Source organism: Pipra filicauda, unplaced genomic scaffold (assembly GCF_003945595.2).
Source record: "Pipra filicauda isolate LSUMZ 115617 unplaced genomic scaffold, ASM394559v2 scaffold331_size1881853_pilon, whole genome shotgun sequence".
NCBI lineage: Eukaryota > Metazoa > Chordata > Aves > Passeriformes > Pipridae > Pipra > Pipra filicauda.
In genome coordinates this window covers 1,107,490-1,129,461 of record NW_024104456.1, presented here as the reverse complement: position 1 = coordinate 1,129,461, position 21,972 = coordinate 1,107,490, and the positions used below count along the sequence as shown (strand labels likewise).

At 37.0% G+C, this 21,972-nt stretch overlaps 1 protein-coding gene across 1 annotated transcript in view; it reads left to right on the top strand.

Annotated features, from left to right (window-relative positions):
- MOCOS (molybdenum cofactor sulfurase) overlaps positions 1-21,972 on the top strand; it is a 217,655-nt gene that overhangs the window by 103,649 nt on the left and 92,034 nt on the right. Inside the window, exon 5 of the mRNA XM_039383957.1 lies at positions 21,326-21,402. Coding sequence (XP_039239891.1) covers positions 21,326-21,402 — 77 coding nt within the window. The remainder of the gene's footprint in view (positions 1-21,325; positions 21,403-21,972) is intronic.

Sequence of the window (21,972 nt, the reverse complement as noted above, 5' to 3'; positions counted from 1 at the left end):
TCTACCTTCAGCCATTTTGATGGCCACAGGAATGTTAAAAATTTATACAATCAGAAGAATTCTCAGCAGAACATCTTATTTAAGTAAATTTTTCTTATCTCAGCTGCTTTCCCAAGCTAAAGATTAATAATCCATTAATTTAACATTTCTGATTTTTCTTTTCTCAGGTACATAAAGAATTTAAAAAGCAAAGCCCAACCATCATTAAATACCACGTGGGGTTCATTCAGATACTTTTTTAATCTACAGTGGCATATGAAACGATGTGAAAGTACTTGACAAGTCTGTCAAATTTGCTCTTGTGTGGGTGTCCTGGAGGAAGAATAATGATCACTCACTATATTCATGTCTGCAAATTGCACTGTCAACACATTTTCCAGGTGCAAATGATCTGTATGGAAAGGAAAACTGTATACACACAAACTAGAGGGAGAGTATGCCACTAGTGAGTTTTTTCATAGAATTACTGACCAAACAATATCTAAGCCATAGGGATGGACGCAGCATATTGCATTGACGAATATTTTCCCTCCAGCTTACATTCAGAACTCTTTCTTCTTCCAAGACTATTGAAGATCTAAGCCTGTAGCTAATATCCAGAGTAACAGAGGTGTGGGACTCTGTGTCTCATGACAGGGTAATTTTCAATTCCTCATGGTTCCGTGTGTAAGCCCTATTTTATGACCTTTGCCTTTGAATTCTGGCTGGCCAAGCAGCATCTGAGCCAATGACCTGGCAAACAAGACTGATCAGTGTGCTGCATCAGAGGGTGAGCAATAGCTACAATACTCTATTCCTAACTATTTCTAATTTTGCTGGACGATTTGCCCTACCTTGCTGTCAGCATGTCTGTAGATTTAACTGTACAGAAGGTAAAAATAGAAGCCTTGTCACCTATTTGTGTTTTCTCTGGGCTGTGCTGAGGTGCCTATTGATTACAGCTACAGATAAAAGTTTAGAAAACATTGGAAGAATTTGATGTTAAAGGAAACATCAACATATCAACTCTGTAAACTTCTAATGGCTTGACTGTCTTAGGGCTCCTTGTGATCCAAAAAGTCTTTGAGTGATGCTGTCCTGTGAAAAAATAATGTGAATCTTAATTATGTCTATAATAATAGCTAATTAATCACCTAATTTCAAACTGCTAAATTTCCAGGGATACACTTCTTTTTTGAAGTGTTCATACGAGATTATTTGCACTATTCTTGTGCCCATTCGGTTTCCATTGAAAACCTAAATACATGAAAAATTCTCTAATTCAAAGTTTTCATTTAGGGAAGAGGCCAAAACCCAAACACTGAACACATCTGTTTTCTTCTCACAAGCAGAGGAGTAGGAGGTTTTAAGCCTGCTTCTGTGTTCCAGGCAGTGCATAGTGCTGTAACCAGAAGAATTCAGCCAAATTCTTGCCCCTGAGAATCCAAGGACGTGGGACCTGTTGTAGTCACAATGTCTAAAATGCAAGTGAAGCAAGGCTCATAAGTTGCAGTAACATAATTTATGGGACTACCTGCTACAGCTGGGAAATCTGTTTACCTTTTTTATAAAACTTGCCTTCCAAGCTTTAAACAACATTAAATCAGAGAGTGTTTGCTGGTGCTCCACTGAAAATAAATTGACATCCAGTCACTGCCTCCTGCTTCTTGTCCATTTCTCCCTAAGTCAAAACCAGAATTCTTTGAAGTTTAATTTCTAGGAAACAACCTTATTGTAGAGGATGAAATTTGGTTCTTAAACCTGAAGGAAAACACAATATAACTTTATTTTTACTGGAACAGAGACTTTATGGCTTCATATACCACAGTGATTTGACATCCCATGGTGATATAATTACTATATGCATTACAGATCTGCAGGAAAAAAATAAAGCAATGACAGTACTATTTGTCAGATTTCCATAGGGAAAAATATCTTTGGCATCTGTTTCAGTTTGCAGAAAAAAAAAAGGAAGAAAATACTTTTAGCAGTCTTTGCATGACATTAAGCTAAACTGCACAGTAAAAGAAAGATAATCTCCTTTATAAAATACCTCTGAATAAACCCTAATCCTAAAAGGAAGAAAACATAGTTAGCAGTAGTATTTTATATCTATGGGATTGTTTTAAATTTCAATATACTTAGATTTTTAGACAGCATCTTTCACTCAGAGATGAACTTGATCTGCTACCTCGGGCAACAACATGATCGGTGAGGCATAGTGTCTATCGTGTTTTCTCTATTTGTTTAATAATGTACATATCTACAGACCCAATTAGGTTTGGAAGCTCAGGTCCCTGCTGGGCCTTCTTGCAGTCTCTGGGCATATCTGAGAAGGCAGTGTTACCTTGTACTATTTCCAGCATTCTGTCTTAATATTTTTATTTCAATTACTTCCCTGATTGCAGGAAAAATGTAGTCAACAGAGTGATAGAACCCTGAATCCTTTTGATCCTGGCAATTTGATTACCATTTAAAATGAGGATTTCTTTATGACTGAAAAGTTCAAAGTTTGTCTTTTCCCTTTCAGCATTGCCTTATAGCAGCATCCTAAGAGAATAAGACCTCCTTGGCATATATGAGATGCATCAGTAATAATCCTGTTTGCAGAACCCCTGCACTGGTAGAAAATGTCAACATTGAGACTAAGTGTGACAGTTTTACAGGGATTTTTTATAAATTATATTTTTATGATCTTTTTTGTAAGATTATCTCAATGAACTGTTGACTTATTATTCTGTTTTCACTCCATTGTTTTTTTGGTTTTGTTTTGCAATCCCCTGATTATACTTGACTCTTAAGAAAAGCTTTAGAGAATGCCCTGTATTTACAGTGTGAATTATGATTGTGCCAGTGTGCATAACAATTACATTATAAATATTTCCTCAGCCATTTGATAAAGACTCAAATTAAGAAAAATAATTACCAATACAATTATAATTATATATAATTACGCTGTATTCAATTTAGTTTATCTCAAACCTCCTCCTGCCATTGTTGAAGAATGAGATTTTAGCTGACTGTGTTGGAAGTAAACATGGATTTTTCTGTCATTTATGACATATTTTGCTTAAATGAATAGTTTTATCAGCATGTTTTCTCACCGGAAAATAATGCAGTTTAGGTTGTTCAACTACAAAGCAGCCTCCTAGGCGAAGATTTTTTTTTCTCGTGTGAAGTTTACCTTCCTTTAGGTTATAGAGACTGTTTGCTCCTAGCAATGCTCCCTAAAATATAAATTATTTATACCTGGGCAAGCATAGGCAATTTGTACTTGTGCAGTAAGAGAGATGTATGGTCACTGGATTGGCTAAACACAGAAGATGCTTTTCCAGAGAAGCACAGAGTCTTCCAGAACACTGAGTGAAGACCCAGTGTCTCTGAGAGGTAGGAGTGCAAAGACTTGGCCCTTAATTAGCATAAATATTAGTAGGAGTCTAATCAGTATGTACCAAAACACTTCAGGAGGTAGAACAACTAAGATGTGCCAACTTTCTTTGTTTTCTTAGAGCAAGTATGTAGGTACCTGCTGCTCCCAAGAACTGCACCTGCGTTGTCTTGCTTTGGAAGGATTCATTAGCCCTTTATTAAAAGAAAAAGAGAACAAGTGACTAGAAAAGAAAGGATTGTTTATTTTTCATTTCATGTTAAGAAATGCTCTGTGGTGCTCCATTGCTGCTGTTTCTGACTTGAAGTACTCAACTGTTAACAAGACCATGTTACCTGGTCACATGTCTCTGAAACAGTACACCGTTTTACTGACAACAGAGGCTACCTGCAGCACAGTCTGTATGGTGCCATTGTTGTTTATAATGTATTTTATTTGGTATCTTCTTCATGTTGCCTACAAATAGTCCCTGGGTATTTAAGCATTTCTCACACATGTTAAACAGTCGTATTAATTTGTGCTTTTCAGAGACTCTGAGACCAAATATTTTCATTTCTCTACTCACTTCAGGGAATTCTTGTCCTATTCCAAATGACATTCTGTTTTTAGACAGTCTCTCTGCATAGCTGTGTGTCTTAGATGTACATAATGCTGATCACTTGCTCTTTGGTATTCAGTCTGCAATCTGCCAGTGTACTTTGACTCCACAAAGGAGTAATAACCTATGATTTAGTCTCTTTCTCCCAGGTAACAAGTGACAGGAACAGGGGAAATGGCCTCAAGTTGCGCTAGGGGAGGTCGAGATTAGATATTAGGGGAAAGTTCTTCACTGAAAGAATGGTCAAACATTGAAATAGGTGGCCCAGGGAAGTGATGGAATCACCAACCCTGGGAGTGTTAAAAAGGCACGTCGATGTGACACTTGGGGCTATGGTTTAGTGGTGGTAGTTCTGGCTTGAGTTGGACTTGATAATCTTAGAGGTCCTTTTCAACCTCAATGATTCTATCATTCTGTGACTAAAGGAAAGTCTTAGAATTTTAGATATATGGATCATCTTTAGTTTTCAAGTTCCATAAAATTTTTATTTGTTTTAATACAGGATATGTATCTTTGCTGATTAACGCAGGTTTTGAAACAAGACACAGATTTTATTTCCTTAGCCTGTGTTAAACTCTGAAATCCAACACTGATGTTAGTTGGCAGAAAAATAGCTACTCCCAGCACTTGAAAACAGAACCCATAGTATCTCAAATGGGAACTGCAGCTCTTTTCTACTTATGCTCCAGTTCACCTTTATAAAGCAGGAGAGCAGTATTTATTTTTTGTGTATGGGCACTGCAGAAAGGTCAGTCAGAGCTGCACTAAGATTTGGTTTTAAATGGTGATGGAGGAGAACATGTCAATGAAGATAAACTTACATTTGCATTTAGGTTAGTGTACACTGCTTGAATCTCATTATCATCTCTTTATGGGAAAAATGTCCATGGAAGGACACAAGGTATTAAGTGATAACCTGCTCACTGTGATTAGCAGCACTGAACTGACCAACTGTGAAGCATGGTGCAAGGTAGCTGGCTGAGTTGAATGGTTGAACGTGTTCCTGAGCAGATCCTTGTGAGTAATTGCTTAGAAAGTGTCCAATTTACTCTAATTAGGATAAAAATTGATGACTTACATCTCATGGGCATATAGGAAAGAAATCTGAAATTACTCAAGTCACAGTTCTTCACGTCAGTGGATGATTTGCAGGGATTTAATTTGGTCATAAACTGAATGAAGTGCTGTGTATCTGCCCAAAAGCAAGTTGACTCCCATACCTTTATTGAAAATCTTAACTTTTAATATTATTTTTTATTAATTAGAAATAGTAGCTTCAATCTTTTGGAGGAAGAAGTGCAAGTAGAGGCAACATAGCAGGTGGCACCTATTAGATCAAGGGAAAGTGCAAGATCTAAAGACCAGTGAACTTTGATATAGGCACCAGTACTCCATGAGAACATCTCATAGTGGGAGCCAGCAGTGTGTGTCCCTGCCAGTCTCTCCAGAAAACCCCTCAGGCACCCTCTCCCACTGTGGACATGGGTGCTGTAAGCAGAAGAAAGCAGCATGGTGCTCTTTCTCAACCTTCACACCCAAACACTCTTCTTAGCACCGTAAGAAATCACAACAAAATAAATACTACTGTGAATTTTGAAGTCTCTATATGAGTTTTCAGCAAGTCACCATTGGAAAACTATACCCCCAAGTGAACTGATTTTCTGTATATGTGTACAATTTTCATTAAACTAGATCTTGCATCTAGACTGAGACTGAACATTAAAACTTTTTCATTTTAGCCATGCTAACTATAAAAATAATGAACATTTCTTTGTTGTTTCCCACCAAGCCTGATATTTTCCTGGTAAAGATATGTAGCAATCAGTTATCTTTGTTTAGTCATCCTGGACAATACATATAAAACTACTGCTTGCCTTTTAGATCTGAGGTCATGTACAGCAGCTCTGTGCTGTGCTGGGACACAGCTCCTCAGGGCAACTTGCACATTCATTGCAGAAAAAGGCCCAAGTCCAGCAGTAGGATTTACAAGCATACAAGTAAATGCACAATGGGGACTCCTGACAGCAGGAAATTCTTAGGACTATCTCTGAGGTGAAAAGAAAATTAATTTAGTGGCTACAAAGCGGGAAAAGAAAAAACACCAAAAAAACCATAACAAACTAGGACAGCAAAGACTTACCTTAAAATACTCTGAACTGTCTGTCTATGGCATCCGAAGTTATTACTTCTTTTTTTTCCCCCAGGATCTTAGGTTTCAATCTTTTGTATGTATGTACACATGAAAAGAAAGATATTTCTTCAGAAATTGTATCAGAAAGAAAAAAGACTGTTTTTTTCCTCATATGGTTAAGCTGCCCCATTAATGTAAATTTTTAATTTTATCCTTTGGATTTCTCATTAGCTTTACAACATGTCTAGTTTATTTAATTATTATCTTTCAGCTTGTAGATGACATAAGATTTAAGAGCTTTTACTGGGCTCTAGCAAGTTGTTTCTACATTTTGCCTGAAGCTGCTTTTGTATAAAATAATCTTCCCATAGTTAACATTCAGGATACTCTGCAGAGCTTCTTAAGAAGACTTAAATGCTAAATAACTGTCACATAGCAAGTCTTAGTATTATTGCACTAAATTACATTGCAAGCAGTGTGATAAACAACATCATAATACTTTGACACATTTATCATTAATTATAACTGAAATCTAATCCCAACTGGATTTTTTTCAGTAATTATAGCCACTAAAGCAAACATTAACATATATGGGGAAAGGAGGGTGGAGAAAAGAAGTCTTCCAAAAGCACGGCTGATATATCAAAATACTGAATGGTCTGACAGTCTTATTAGGGCTTTATATGGAGCTTTCTACATATATTAAGAGATTAAATATCTGGAATACATTTGGAATTCATTATGTGAATAATTGTTTTGAAGGCAAAACTTTTCAGTGACATAATGGATGTGTCATTTTAAAGTGGCATGTAACAATCCCAGATATTCCATATGACGTTCCAGATTTCTGTTGTCTTATGTAGAAGACCAGTATTGAACTAAATTTAAAATCAAGGATCCTTCTGACCACCAAAATGCTGTAAGGGTGGTGGTTTTGTCTTCATACTACTATGCTTCCTTTATTTCCCTAAAGACTGTATATGGTATTTGTGCATGACAACTCCACGTACCTTTTCTGTCATTCATATTCATTTTCCACTGGGAAACTTTCTGTTGTTGTGGAGCTCCCATTCTGATAGTGCAAACTCTTTTCCTGTGGGCAGCAATGCCATGGGCTGCTGTGCAGTGCACTATGATACACCACCACAGCACCCAATTGGCTGAGCCAGGGCTTATGTCAACTCAATGAATGTGAATTCTCTTTGTGCTTTCTTTGCTATCTTCCTAGGATGCTGTTTTTGCAAAGTACTTCATTACTTGTGCAGTATACAAAGCATACTTTTTCAAATGTCATTATTTTTCCTCTGTATATTTTGAGTTCCCTGCATGCAAAACTACTTGCTTTCTGCCATATTTACTTCTCTCCAGTGGTTAGTGAGCCTAAATAGAAAATACTTTATTTGAAGCGATGTCACCAGGTTTTCCTATGGGGTATTTCTACTCATACGAGATATCTTCACTGCCTATTATTTTACAAACATCAGTTACCTGGCTGCATGTACCTGAAATATCTGTAGATTGCACCTGAAACGTCAAACTAGTGGAAGAGCAAGGAGCTTCATTTCAGTCCTGGTTAGTCTTTGGTTGGTAAATAAACTATGAGAAAGTCTTCTCCAGTGGGCTTTTTACAGAAAACATACTTCGTTTTCTGTGGTGGGAGGATGCAATTTAATGAAACTTGCATGCAATCATTTTGTGTTATACTTACTGCTATGCTCTCTGTAGCATTTACAAAAACTCAATATATTTTCATCCAGGAGATTATAGACTCATTAAGAGCTGAATTTTGAAAGTGCATTTATTGATAAGAGGGAATGGATTACTTACAGTATTGGTGCATGTTGAGTTTTTCAAATGAGTATTTTGTATTACAGTGTCACAGGACAGCTTTTCTTTCTTGATGATTCTTTTATGTCTGGTATGATTGAGGCAGAGAGATTTTCTGTACTCTTACGTTAAAAAGAAGAGTTAATAGAGGTGGGTATTTCTGTGTTTACTGTGTTAACATAATTTTATAAAATCATACAGCTCTCAAGATCACCTTTTACTTCTGTTACAATTAATCAAAATAAAAGTATCTATTTATTCCTCACCACCATCACCAGAGATCCTCCTTACTGGAAGCATATGGAACTAGTCAACACGCCATACTGTCAGGCTGGTAGAATATGCATGGAAATTTATAAGAAAAAAAAAAGCTGTCAATAAGTACACTGCTTTTGCTCGTGTCTCAGTACTTTCGTAATACAACTGATGTTGAGCAAGGCAGTGTCGCCTTAATTGCGTGTCAAATGGAACTGACTTGGTCAGGGGAAAATCAAAAGGGTTTTCAGGGGTTCACAAAGTTACAAACTTGTGTATTTATGTTATTTTCATATGCAGTTTCAGAAGGTAAGAGCAGTTGCTATTTTGACGTATTCATTTACTGGATTCTTAGGAAGGGCAAAAACCTTCTGAGTCATGTAATCAACCTATTCGCTGTCAAAGACACCCACACTATATAAACCCCTCTTTATACTGAGCTTGTGTGCAGAATGAGTGGGACAACTTTGGCACAGGGGAAGGAGGATATGTTGGTTTTGGTTTGTTCCTGATACTTCTGTTGGAAAATGTTTCTATAATCTCATATCTTGCATGGACACAAGACTTCTAATTTGCAGTCTGTATTACCTTGTGGTCAGTTTGGTCATTTATCTGCATTTTGTCCTGTAGCTGTTTTTCCTTCCTAGTTATTACTCACCTTTTCCATCTCTAGACCTACCAGGAAATTCTACTTAACTTTGGATTACTATACCTAAGTGAACTGAACACTTCTATAAGATGGGCTTTACTTTCCTCTGATCATCATCTACAGTATGCCACAGAAAATCTTATCAGACCTTTTTTAACAGTGTTCTTATTTTTCTATCTATAAGTCCTAGCATGATTTCCTGTTTGTCATGCTTATTGACTGGTAAATCTGATGTTTCGGATGACAGTCCTCCAGTTCATGGCAGAAGTTAATGTCAATAATCCCTAAGTGCATAATAGGGTTTATGCATGATGATGTACTTATCATACATTATAGCATATTATACATTTAATCTTGTTTCTGTTTTTAGGGGTTTCAACATTATCTGTTTCTTACTGCACACAATATACCATCCCATCTTCGGCACTGATGATATCCAGATTTCACTTCAGCAACCTATTTTATCTTCACATTCCTACCTTTTATGCCAGGATCATTAGTGAAACTACTAAAAGAGATACTTGTCCCAAAAGCAGTGCTTGAGGAATTAAATGGGAAACGGTTTTTTTAGCTTAATAGTTCCCCTTTAAGCACAATTGCTTAGCCTACTGTAACCTGTTCTAATAGTTCTTGTTCTGTAATAGTTTCTCATATGACACTAGAAGTAATGTTTTACTGAAATCCAGATAAATTAGCTCTGCATTTCCTTTGCCTAGAAAAATAATGTGCTCTTAAAATGGCAGCCTCTCTGGGTTTGATTTTCCGTTGGCACAATCCATGGGGCTTTTGAATATGCTTTTATTTACTCATTTAATTGTGCTTTCATTCAGAACTTGTTTTCAGGATGTACATAACATTGAGTTCAAGCTAACAGATGTGTCGTTCTCTGGATCACTCTGTTTCCCTTTCTTCAGTAGAAATATTGTGATTTCTGTTTTCCATTCCTGATTTGACAAATTTGCTTAGTGGCCTGTGTTATTGGGCTTATAGAGTTTTTAATGCCAGTTTCTTGCAATTCTGGACCATAGTTCATCTGTCTGCCTGTGTTCAAGCACATTAAAACCTTTGAAGTGAGTTTCCACAGCAGTTGCAAGAACTTCAGTTTTCACACTTTCCACACACTTTCAGCCATGAGTCATCCTGTCTTGTCCTGTGGTTTTCACCAGTCCATGTTAAAACCTGGATAGAAGTACTCAGTTAGTTTTCAGACTTTTCTTTCAGCTCTTTGCTTCTTGAATAATGATCATAATACTTCTTATTTATAGTCTTTATTTTTTTATATTTATGTGTTATTATATAGCATTAATATTTTCGTTTGATTTTGTATAAAGAATAGCTTGCTGTTCAGTTTGATTTGTTTTGTTAGGGCTTGGCTCCTGGGAATTCTCATTTTAACCCTGTGCTTTCTATTTTTCCAAAAATAGCTTCCTTCCCTGAGCAACACTTTTTCTGATTTTATAAACAATGCTAAAATCTCTTGTAAGAGGGTTTTTTTAGTGCATGTTATTGCTGGAGGCTTCCTCTAAAAGTTCATTTTCTTGATTTCTCTCATACTTTTGGGATATAAATTCCATGTATTTTTGAACCTAGCTTCAAGTAATTTTAGGCCTCCTCTATATGTAAGTATCTGATGATTTCAGTTCAGTTTTTCTGACCAAGTGACTTCATTAATGTCTCATTTTGCCCCAGTAACATTCAAAACCTCATTTGAGGTTGCTTATCTGTCTCTGCCATGTAAACTTGTAATCCCTCTGACCAGGTTTTCTGTCAGTCTTCCATTGTGTATTGTATAAATGTTTGTAATAGCCATTTTTGCAGTAGTTATTTTATTTGTAGCAGGTTTTTGGGGGTTTGGTTCTGATATTAAGTAATTATTGAACTCAACCATTTCTATTATCTTGGTTTTGCTTGAAGAAAATTTAAGGTAACATTAAGGTAACATTCTGTGAGAGTGACAGAAAAGTATCTGTTGGACACAGAAATATTTTTTTTCCAACATACATACATAGCCTACAGCAGAATCTCAGCAACTAGTCCTTCTTGTTTTGAACACCTCACCAAAGACATTCCAATTCAAAACATTTCTGTTTTCTTCACCACTGTCTCTCTTACATTTATGTTTTCTTTAGCACATTTTCCATTTATGATTGTTTTTCTACCACATACTAATGTGGTAGCGTCCTACAGAGGCTCTAATCCCTCCATTTTGTAGCCCACATACTTTATCTTAGCATATAAACATCTCTGCTTCTTTCACCCACTCGTTATCCTGTTTTCTGTTTGGATGAGATCTGGGATGATATTATTACATAACAAATGCTTCTATGAATATTAAGCCTTTTATTTCTCTACTGATGTATACTCTTCTAACCCTCTGACACTTCTGACCCTCTGCTGTTTCTTTACCCTGCTGTCTCCTCAGCTACCTGCCTCATGCTCTTTTCTGTCAAAGCTAGGGATTGGAATCATCTCTCTGTTCTCCCTACTTCAAGCATGCTGGGTAACATACCAGAATTTTCCTGAGTTCTTGAAGGAATTGTTAGTTAAGATGATCCTTTCTTCTGGATTCGGATAACTGGAAGACCTCCAGAACTTCCTCAATGCAGGACACCTGTGAAAGCTAAAGCAGGTACCTTTGATTATAACATGACCATAAGATATTCTCAGGGTCTCAATCACTGCACTGTTGAAGAGGAGAGGAAGTTGCATGGAAAGGGTTGTTGGCTTTTTGCAGTATAAGCTGCAAGCTACTTATAAAAGTGAGAAATTAGCAATACTTGCTAATTCCGTATTACTGCTGTGGGTTCAGTTTTCTGGAGATTTGATAGCTCCCAATATCCAGTCCATGCATGGAAAATCAGTTAGAGTTGGTCTTTGGAAAGAAAAGTTATTTACTTCTTCAACTTCCCTCATCACTGAGATGCTACTTGTTGACCTCACAGGGTAGTGTGAAGTCTCAGCAAGCTTCACAACAATGCTGAAAAATGAAAAAAACATTGGAATAAATTTGCATATTATAGTCCCAAAGTGGAAAATTAGCTTGATAGGTTTTGCAGTAAACCAGTTAATTACCAAGATGCACCTGGTTTGGTGTAGCAGATCTTTCTATGTAATTTTTTTTTCAAGCATGAGAGTAGGGCAGAAACAGTAGGGGTTTTCCTTTTGAATTTTGAATTAGACTGTTTTGTAGCTGCATCATAAAAATATAGATAGGAACCTTCTCTCTATTTCTTTTTAGTTGGAAAGCTATTAGGATAGGCAGCTATGGAGTAAGATGGAAAAAAAAAAATCTATTTCTTTTTACTTTTTTAACTTCCTGACTTCCAGGGAAAAAAGTAGTTTCTATTAAGAACCTTTACTTCCCCAACTTCTTTTTTTTTTTTTTTTTTGGTATCACTATCATAGAATCATAAAATAATTTAGGTTGGAAAAGATTTTTAACATCATTGAGTACAACTATTAATGCAGCACTGCCAAGTACACCACTAAACCATGTCGCTCAGTGCCACACCTACATATCTTTTAAATACCTCTGGGGATGGTGAAAATCCATTCTGTGAAAAAATTTTTCCTAATAGCCAATCTGAGTGTTCTCTGGTGCAACTTGAGTCTGTTTGCCCTTGTCCTATTGCGTGTTACCTGGGAGAAGAGACTGACCCCCACCTGGCTACAGCCTCCTTTCAGGTAGTTGTAGAGAGCAAGACTCTCTCTGAACCTCCTTTTCTTCAGGCTAAACAACCCCAGCTCCCTCCCTTTTCTGCTGGGCTGCTTTCCAGCCACCCTCCCTTATCTTGTAGCACTGCCTGGGGTTGTTGTGACCCAAGCACAGGACCTGGCACTTTGCCCTGTTAAATCTCGTACAATTGGCCTGTACAGATATCTCATGTTCATGAGAACACTTTGAGCCTCTGTCTTGCTGACAGTACCAACATTTGAAGTTCTTTAAGTTAATTTTCAGGTTGCCATGAAGGAAGAGCACATCTTCCCCACATGGTGGCTCAACACAGAGTGGTTTAACGTGACGGGCTTAATTCACAGCTCCCCATACATTCTGCTAATCTTGAGTATACATTTCCTCTGAAAATTACATCTGGAAAAAATTTTTATTGCTAAAGAAAGAAGCTTTCTGGATGATATCAAAGAAGTCTTTTCACACACACAGCCCAGGTGAGGGAATAAAGTGCTCAGAAGGGTTGCTGAATTCACTTTTATCTGCAGTGGAAATAAAGCTTATGCTTTGCACTAACCCGTACTTTTAGGCACAGACCTTTCTACAGAATGGAGACCACCCATTGGAAAACAATCATAGGGATTTTTCTCCATCATCTGAGGATAAGTTACTGCTAACCTTATCCGAGGTCACTGATCTGGGTCTGCCTCACTGGCACACATGATTAGATAGCGGTATTTTTAGGTGCAGATTTTTAAGAATGAATTCATGTTCAAGTGGAGCCTTTTTTGTCTGCCAATTTTTAAATTGTATTTAAATTTAAATCTTTAGCAGGTCATTACAAAGTTATTAATTATCCCCAAATGCACTTGTTTCAGGATGAAAGATTACATCTCAATCTTCATGATGAAATAAATCTGTTTATACTGAACATGGACAAATAAATACAACTGGTCAGTCTTGCCTATGAAAAATTTACTTTCAGAATGTCTTTCATCTTCTGCCTCCTAAGGAGAAAAATCAAAGAAAGGATTTTGATTTTTTGTGAATGATTCACTACTCATAACTGACCAATGAACAGTTTATGCAAATACGCTTTGCAAATTGCTCACTTTAACCATTACTTGGGGTTATATCTGGATATTGCCTTCCCATGAGAAGCAGAGGTGTGAACATTTGGATTATTGATCTATAATCATTGGAGTATAATGCATATCAAATGTTAAATACTCAGACAGATACAGAAATCATTTGCAATGCACTTGCTCACACTGAATTGCACCTTAATGGAGTTCTTGTTGACATTAATAAGTTACAAGTTAAGATGAATGAGTATAAATTGCAAGCTAACTAGCTGATAGTTGAACATATTATTCTTTGGGACCAGTTAACCAGCAGGCCTCATGTTCCTAAAGACCTAAAATTAATATACCTCAAGGAAATATCCCTTTGCAGGATGGAATTTAAAAGAGAAAGATTATTATGTTTCTCCCCCACTGCCATAGCAATGCAATGAAAACATATTGGCCTGTTTTGTGAATTTGGAAGGGAACCTTTGGCCAGTGACATGCGATGCATTGGTTATTTTGTGACCAATGGCTTCTGGTGAGGAAAAAAAAAAGTAATGTTCTTATTATTTTACTTTGGGGGGTCCTTGTAGGGGTAGGTAGGGTGTGTATGTTATCCCTGAGGTATAACTCATTCATTGTTTTGTGATTTAAATATTTATGGAAAAGCTCTTGTATAAATACTTTTTTAGATATATTGTAAACTATTAATTGTAAAAATTATATTAGTAGAAGAAATTGAACTGTATTTAAAAATTGCATATAGCTGAAAGTTATTGTGATACATATCGTAAGAAGTGTGATTTTTATCAAAAGGAAGAGTCCTGTGGAGCTGATAATCTGCAAAATCAGAATGTGTCATTCATACCAATTTGAGTAACAGACTCAAGGATTGCTAATCTTTTTAGTGCAAAAGGGGAAGATTATTAGAGATATACATAGTGAGCAAAGTTATCAGCTAGAAGTTCATCAAATTGTGTATAATGGAAAGATGCACAGGGACACTGGAGAAATAAATATGGATTGACTTATTAATTCAATTTTCTCCTCCACAAGGGGCAGTTTTTAGGGCGCTGGATCTCCTTTCATTCTATGAGAAACAATCATTGCTCATGATCATATAATATAACACTAACAGAGGTGAAAAGGAGTTGCTGAAATGGTGAGAGTAGGTGTCTTATTCAGAGATCTGTAACTTATTACTGCCCTCCTACCTACTAAATTCTTGGCTAACTTTAGCATGCTTCTGTGCAGGCAATTGCACAAAAGTTAGATTATTATGAAAGGATAGTTTAATGTTAGCATATATGTCTGTTACAACAAGCTATCTCCTAATTTTATTTACTTGCTTCAGCGGCATCCACTGTGTGAAACAAAGATATTTAGTCAAAATGATGTGTTTATCTGAGGTTAGTGGTCTCTGGATCATATACCGTTCCAAGGAATTTACTAGCGGAGGATCAAAAAGCCCACAAGAAAATGCTTAACCTTGAGACATGCTTTCTTAAAGTTCAGCTGTTGGTGTTAATGTGACCAGGGTTTCACCCAGTTAAGAAAGTGACCAATATGGACAACCAGCAAATTGCTAAAATTGAAAAGTATCATCTGTGGGAGACAAAATCGGACAAGGGGATCATGTCCTTTGGAGAGACATAAACACCCTGGAAAGGTAACTGAGGACTTTGTCTCAGGAAGAGCTGATGGAAGTTCTAAAGAGCAAAACAGGGCCCTAAAGGTTTTGTAGCCTAGTAATGATATGTTTTAAGTTAGAGAAAAGCAGAACAAATATAGCTCCTTTTGCAAATGTTATTTTTTGATGTTAGAAAGCAGTGAGACCAATTAAAATATGTTCCCCTGCTAATATCAGAGATGGCAATTACTAACTTAAGAACATGAATATGACTGAAAACAGTCTTTTCCTACAATCATAAGCTTGACTCTGTATACCCTAGGTGCTAGTGTCATTCCATAAAATTTCACTTTAGAATAAACAAGCAAATGTATAAAATGTAAAAATTGAATTTGCCAAGATAGTTGTTTCATGCGGCAGTGATCTGAAATATCTCTATGAGCTGAAAAATAGTATCTGAATGAACTACTTTTAAATGCATACCAAGAATCTCTCTGTATTGTTGTACTTTTTAATTAGATGAAAATAAATGAATTGAAAAGATGAAAGGAACTCATGTAACATCTCACTTCAAAGGACAGCTCCACTCTTGAGAAGTGTTAAAAAAAAAAAAAGAAAAAAGAAAAGAAAAGCAGCTTATTCAAGAAATGTGCATTCTCTATGGATTTGGTTTTTCTTTTACCTGCTTTAGAAACTCAGGAATGACTTCTGTTCATTTGACCTAAATGGAGTCATTACCCAGGTGTAAAGGAGAGTGGCAGCAGGCCGACAGTGATGTTCTCCCCCACCTTCCTTCATTGCAGTTGCATTGACTCAGCAATGCTCAAAAATGAGCAGTATTATTTTTGACCTTGTGATGGGATTTTTATCAAAGTTTCAGTGCTCTGGGCTGTGTTATGGATGCAAATTGCAGATGTGCAAAAGTTCTTTAGCTACCTCCCAAGATGAGAACTAGAACACCAACCCCCTCAAGTGTATATATATCAGTGCATGCAGCCTGGGGAACCAACAGGAGGAACTGGAACTCCATGCCCAATCAGAAAGTTATGATATCATAGGAATAACTTAAACATAGTGGGACAACTGGCATGCGTGGAGCATTGTGATAGATGGTTATAGGCTCTTTTAGAAAGACAGGCAGGAAAGAAGAGGAGGAAGAGTCACACTCGAAGTTAAAAAGAACCTTGAGTACTGTAGAAGTCAACTAAAGAGATTATGGAAGCTCTATCTAATGAGTGGTTCAAGATGAAAGGTGCCATCTCCAAGGAAGATCTTACAGTAGGCATCTGCTACTGACCTCCAAACCAGGGCGGTAAAGCCAATGCAGCAGTATCAGTGTAACTTAAACAAGCTTCAAATCAATAGAATGGGTGACTTCAACTACCCAAACAATTACTGGTAGAACAATACAGCAGCTCACATATCATCTGTCAGGTTTCTGGAATGTGCAAAGGACTGCTTTCTCATACATATGTTAGATGTGTCAGCCAGGAATGAGGCTGAATTTGCTACACACAAACCAAGAAAATGTACTTTACAATATCTCAGTTAGTGACAGCCTTGGGTGCAGTGATCACAATACTGTGGAGTTTGGGATCCTGCTGAGCATGCTGTAGGTGAATAGTAAGACAAAAGTTTTAGATTTTAAAAGGGAAACCTTATCACCATATTCCAGTATTTAAAGGGTGTCTACAAAGGTGGAGACTCCCCTTTTACAAGGATTCACATGGAAAAGAAAAGGAGTAACGGGTACAAGTTAATCGTGGGGAGATTCTGATTGGACACAAGAGGAACATTTTTCACAATGAAAGCAATCAGCCATTGGAATAATCTCCCCAGGCAAGTGCTAGATTACCCAAAATTGCACGCTTTAAAGATTCAGATGGGCAGGGTGTTGGGCCATCTTGTCTAGACTGTGCTTTTGCCAAGAAAAGTTGGACTGGATGATTCTTGAGGTTCCCTCCAACCTGGTATTCTGTGATTCTGTGATTCTGTGCACAGTGGCTCTGTCTAGATTTACTTTAACTGGACAAATGAATTGAAAAAAAAACAAAAACAAAAACAAACAAACAAACAAACAAACAAAAACAAACAAAAAAAAACAACCAAAAAAACCCACCCAAACAGCTGAATCACTCGTCTGCCTGCTAAACAATTCAACCTTCTCATAATCCAGCAGCAGGTGCTCCCACCCAAAAACCTAAAAGCCATGCCTTGTATACTTTCCATATATAGAATAGCTTATGTTATGCAAGGTATTTCACCACTTCAGCATTGGTTGATTGGTCTTGAGGGTCTTTCTGGGCTCCTGACTTAAGTCAGTGCTGTCCAACACCAGGGTAATATTTTTGCCTTGCACCAATTTTAGCTCTAAGTCCTCTCTTTAAACATAAGTTGTTTTTATAGACCCTAGGCACTTTATTTCCAGTCACATCAGTCCAGGCCAAGGTTTTCGTCATCATATTTCCATGTAAAGGTTACCTGGCTAAGAAGAGGATGAATTGAATCTGCCCAAGGTGTCAGCATTTCCCTTCACAGAACCATAGTACCATAGAATCAGCCGGGTTGGAAAGGACCTCCGAGATCATCAAGTCCAACCCATGTTTCAGTTGTCCTGAAGTGTGGGATGATGACTTTAGAAAATAGCATTTCTATGCGGAAGTTTAACAGAGAAGTGTCACAACAAGCAGTTGAACAAGAATTCAAGGAAAGACTAGCCTGTCACCATCCCTAGGAGGATCCTAAAGGCAGGACTGCTCTCTGTAAGGCAATAGTTTTCTTTCATGACTCAAAAATTTTTCCTTCTAGAAGCAGAAGTCTTGTGTTACCTGGAAAAGGAGAGCAGCTCATCAGCTTCATAACTCCTTGATAGATTTTAGGCAGGCTGCTCTGGTTTTTGTTATGCCATGAGTTGTTTAACCAATTTGTCAGATAGCAATTTGATGTGAAATACTATTAGCGTTTCACAAACACAATCAGCTAAGCAATTGAGCTCATCCCAGACATGATTAAATGAGATCAATTATAATAAGATCTAGATAAGAGAGGTAAGCTTCTTGTTTCTTGGGTTAGTATTTGCAGTATTAGCTTTTGTAAGTATCCTTTATACATCATCAGCTGTAAAACCTTGATTACTACAGGAAATGGCTTCTAGACCAGCATGCAAATGAGCATCATCCTAGACTGATTATTCTAACACTGAAACTGCCATTGAGTGAGGAAACAGTTTATTTGAATCATCAATTACACGAAATAGAAAAGTAGTCATTGAAGCCAATGTTTCGCAATGCAAGAAGCATGTCTGCTCCCAATCTTAAATACGGTTAAATATTCTGACAGACAGCTCTTTGTGTCTCAAGAAGGGAATAGCTGCCCTTAGCATCATGTTTTGCCATGGCACTATTGCTATAACACTTAAGGCTTAATTTGCTAAATATCATAATTTATAGATGATTCCTGAAAATTTTGACACGAAGTTGCTCATCAGCAATATGGGAGAGTCAAGTGCACTGGAAATATTATATATATTATATATATAATATACATATTATAGGAATAATAAATATTCATACTTTGTTTATCAGAAATGGAAAACTGGTAATGTATGAATAGAAGAAACCATATGAACAAACAAAATACAAGAGAGGGATGTTGTGAAATAGTCCATATCTAAATTGTAGAGAGACTTGCCCATATCTTTGAGCAAAATTTTTTAGCATTATTTTCAATTCTTTTGTGGTTTCTGGTTCTTGCAATTGAGCTCCAAGGAGGCAATTTTTTGTGATAGAGAAAGACTAAATAACATGAGTCTGCAAAAACAATGAAGGATGCATATACTGCCAGAACAGTGCTGTTCTGGAGCATAAGATCTGCCAAACCCCCAGAACTGTGTTTGCTTGCCTTTTTTTTTTTCAAATGGAAAGTGATACCTAAGCTCTCAACTATTTCCATAAAAATCTTTATGGTCTCAGAAAAGTGACATGGTTCATACAACTCTCCTATTGGGTAGCAGTGGATGTACTGTAGTTGTCTGCTTAGTTAATAATGATATCTAATGAACAGAAATACAATTTTTGCCTCTCGTTTTACTATAGGTAAGATTTGGAGGTCTTTGACAATCTAGGCTAGCACCTTTGTTGCCCTTTCAAGAGCTCTTCTACTTTGATAATGATAAGGTTGTTGAGGATTGTGCCGTCTTCTTGATGGGCTCAGTGCCAGTGTCTCTGCTCTGGTCTAGTTCCTAGTGTTTTACTTCCTTTGCTGGCCATTGCAAGTAACTGAGCAGGGCAGGTCAATTCCCCCTCACGATCCTCTCTGTAATCTCTCCTGGGCAGACTTGTGGGACCACTGTGACATTTCCTGGCAACCAGTGCAAGTTTATAATGTTTTTCTGTATTTAATTTCAAATCAACTATTAGCCTCTGCTGCATCTTTTCTTCCTCCTCCTCCCACATTTTTTATGTTTTTTTGGATAGAGTAATGCTTCCCTCAGATACTGGTCCACAGGTCTCTGTGAAAATATTGCTGGTGGTAGGTCTCTTTCAAATCACAAATGGTCATTTTACGTTTCATCACTGGCAACATGTGAGGCGGCTTCTCTGAAGTTCAGGAGCACTTGTTTATTGTTAGTAGGCAAGATTCAAAAATTCCTAGGATGGATTCTTTGGCCTATGCTATATTAAAATATGTGAACATGAGTAGTATCTCTTGGGCCGTTCATCCCTGTAGCAGTCCACTACTTTTTTCTTATCACTTGGTTTATAATTATTTGCCATGTCTATCTGTCTTCTTTCATCACAGCTGAACATATTATCATATATACACAATACTCTTGCTTTTTTTTTGTGTGTGAACGTTTGCCAAATATTTTGGAAACTTTATATGTCCTTCATCTGATGATGTCAATTGCAGTATTTAAATTATTTGATAACTATAGAAAAATAAAATAGAAATAAGAAAACTTACAGTAGAAGTGAGAAGTGAGAGCTGTTATGCTATTCTATTGAAGTTTATTTTAGTAAAGAAAAAACATTTGAATTCTGACATTTTTAACCTTTGACCCTTTTCACAATACATAGTTAATTGTGGTGCCAAAAGCTTTTAACATGCATTATGAAAAATTATACATCCAGAAAAAAAATTAATCCCCTGTTTTCTGGTAAAAAATGTGTATGTAAAGTGTTTTACTCAAAAGTCTGAAACTTTGTTTTGTTCTATCTTGTCCAGTCATTCTTCAATGTGGATATCATCAGACCTTTCTGAAAAAGTTATAAGGAACACCAGCTCCCTGTGAGGTCTCATCCTCACGGTCAGAGTTTAATTTTAAACTTGAACCATGAGATCTGGAGTTGTTGTTGGTAGGCTCATTTACAGCATTAACTGTTACAATTTTGGAGACAGCTTCTTCATTCTTAGAGACTTGCTGTGATCCCAGGTTCAGTCTTACATGGTACAGCTCTGTACAGTTCCAACCTCATCAGTTGTCTTCATTATTCTATGTTCCTCTTTGTGGTGAAGCAAGATGAATACTCACTCCTTAAAACTTCTTGTGGACTGCGGTACACACAAAGCCTAAATGGAACATATTTTGATGCTTGATATGGTGTTCCTTCTGACCCCTTGAATGCACCACTTCCTGAATATAATCTCACCTTGTAGCTGCACCTTCTTCTCTTGAACTGTGGGAATGGCTGCAGTAGTTCATAAAATCTGACAGTTTTGTTTCCATTTGGTGTTTCCTTTAAAAGATAATGATAGGGATTGCACTTTCCCCCCAGTTCTTTTATAGTGCTCTTGTTACAGGTCAGTTAAAAATTAATTTCCAGGAGGAGCACACAGAAGACATAACTGTTAAGCATTACTTTAAAATTAAAAACCCACAAGTAGCCCATTCAGGGGAAAATTATAACTTTCTATGCACAATCAACTGTTCATATGAACCTCTATAACTTTGAAGAACATATTTTTGATTCACAGGACACTACAAGACTGGAAGATGAATCCCTAAGAGAAGAGTTCCCCCTCTGCAAGTTAGAGTCACTGAATACAAAATAGTAACTCTTACAATAGACTTAAAGTCTCTACCATAACTCTGTGTTTTATTTACTCTGCTCATTTATTCCATTCTTTAGGTTTGAAGATGGCACAGTCTCTTTTCTTGATATCATTGCTCTGAAACATGGATTTGATGTTCTGGAAAAACTCACAGGTCAGTTAATATAGCTCTAATACTGAAAACTAAAGTTCCAGATCTATAGATAGGGCACAAGTCTGATTCGTTTCTTATGACTGTAGCTTAATTTTCATTTCTATTGTTACTATCCATGTTCATCATTGTGAAGATGAGACTTCAGTGTAACTGAATTACTCCTCATATTGGATTATTCCAGCCTGGTTTGGGAAAAAAAAAAAAGGTATCCAGACTGTTTTGGATGTGCAAGACTTGAGTACATCGAGCACTTCTAGTCTGCCTCACACTCACAAAGATGCAATAGGAAAGTGATAGTAGAAAGTAGAGTGTGGCTGAAAGCCACTGAGTGGCTTGCACTTTTTGATATCTTTGAAGCCCTTAACAAGTAGCTAACACTAAAGTCCCAAATAAAACTTTGAGCTGATCTTTAGGCCAGAACCTGTATGTGAAGAGCGACAGTCATGTGCCTTGTTTACTTCAGGATAGCCTGCTGCTTGTCTGACTCAGCACCCCAAATGCACGGTCTCTCTCTGTTTGCTGCCATGGGTCAGTGGTTCTCCTGAAAAGGGTAGGAGGTGGCACCTGGCC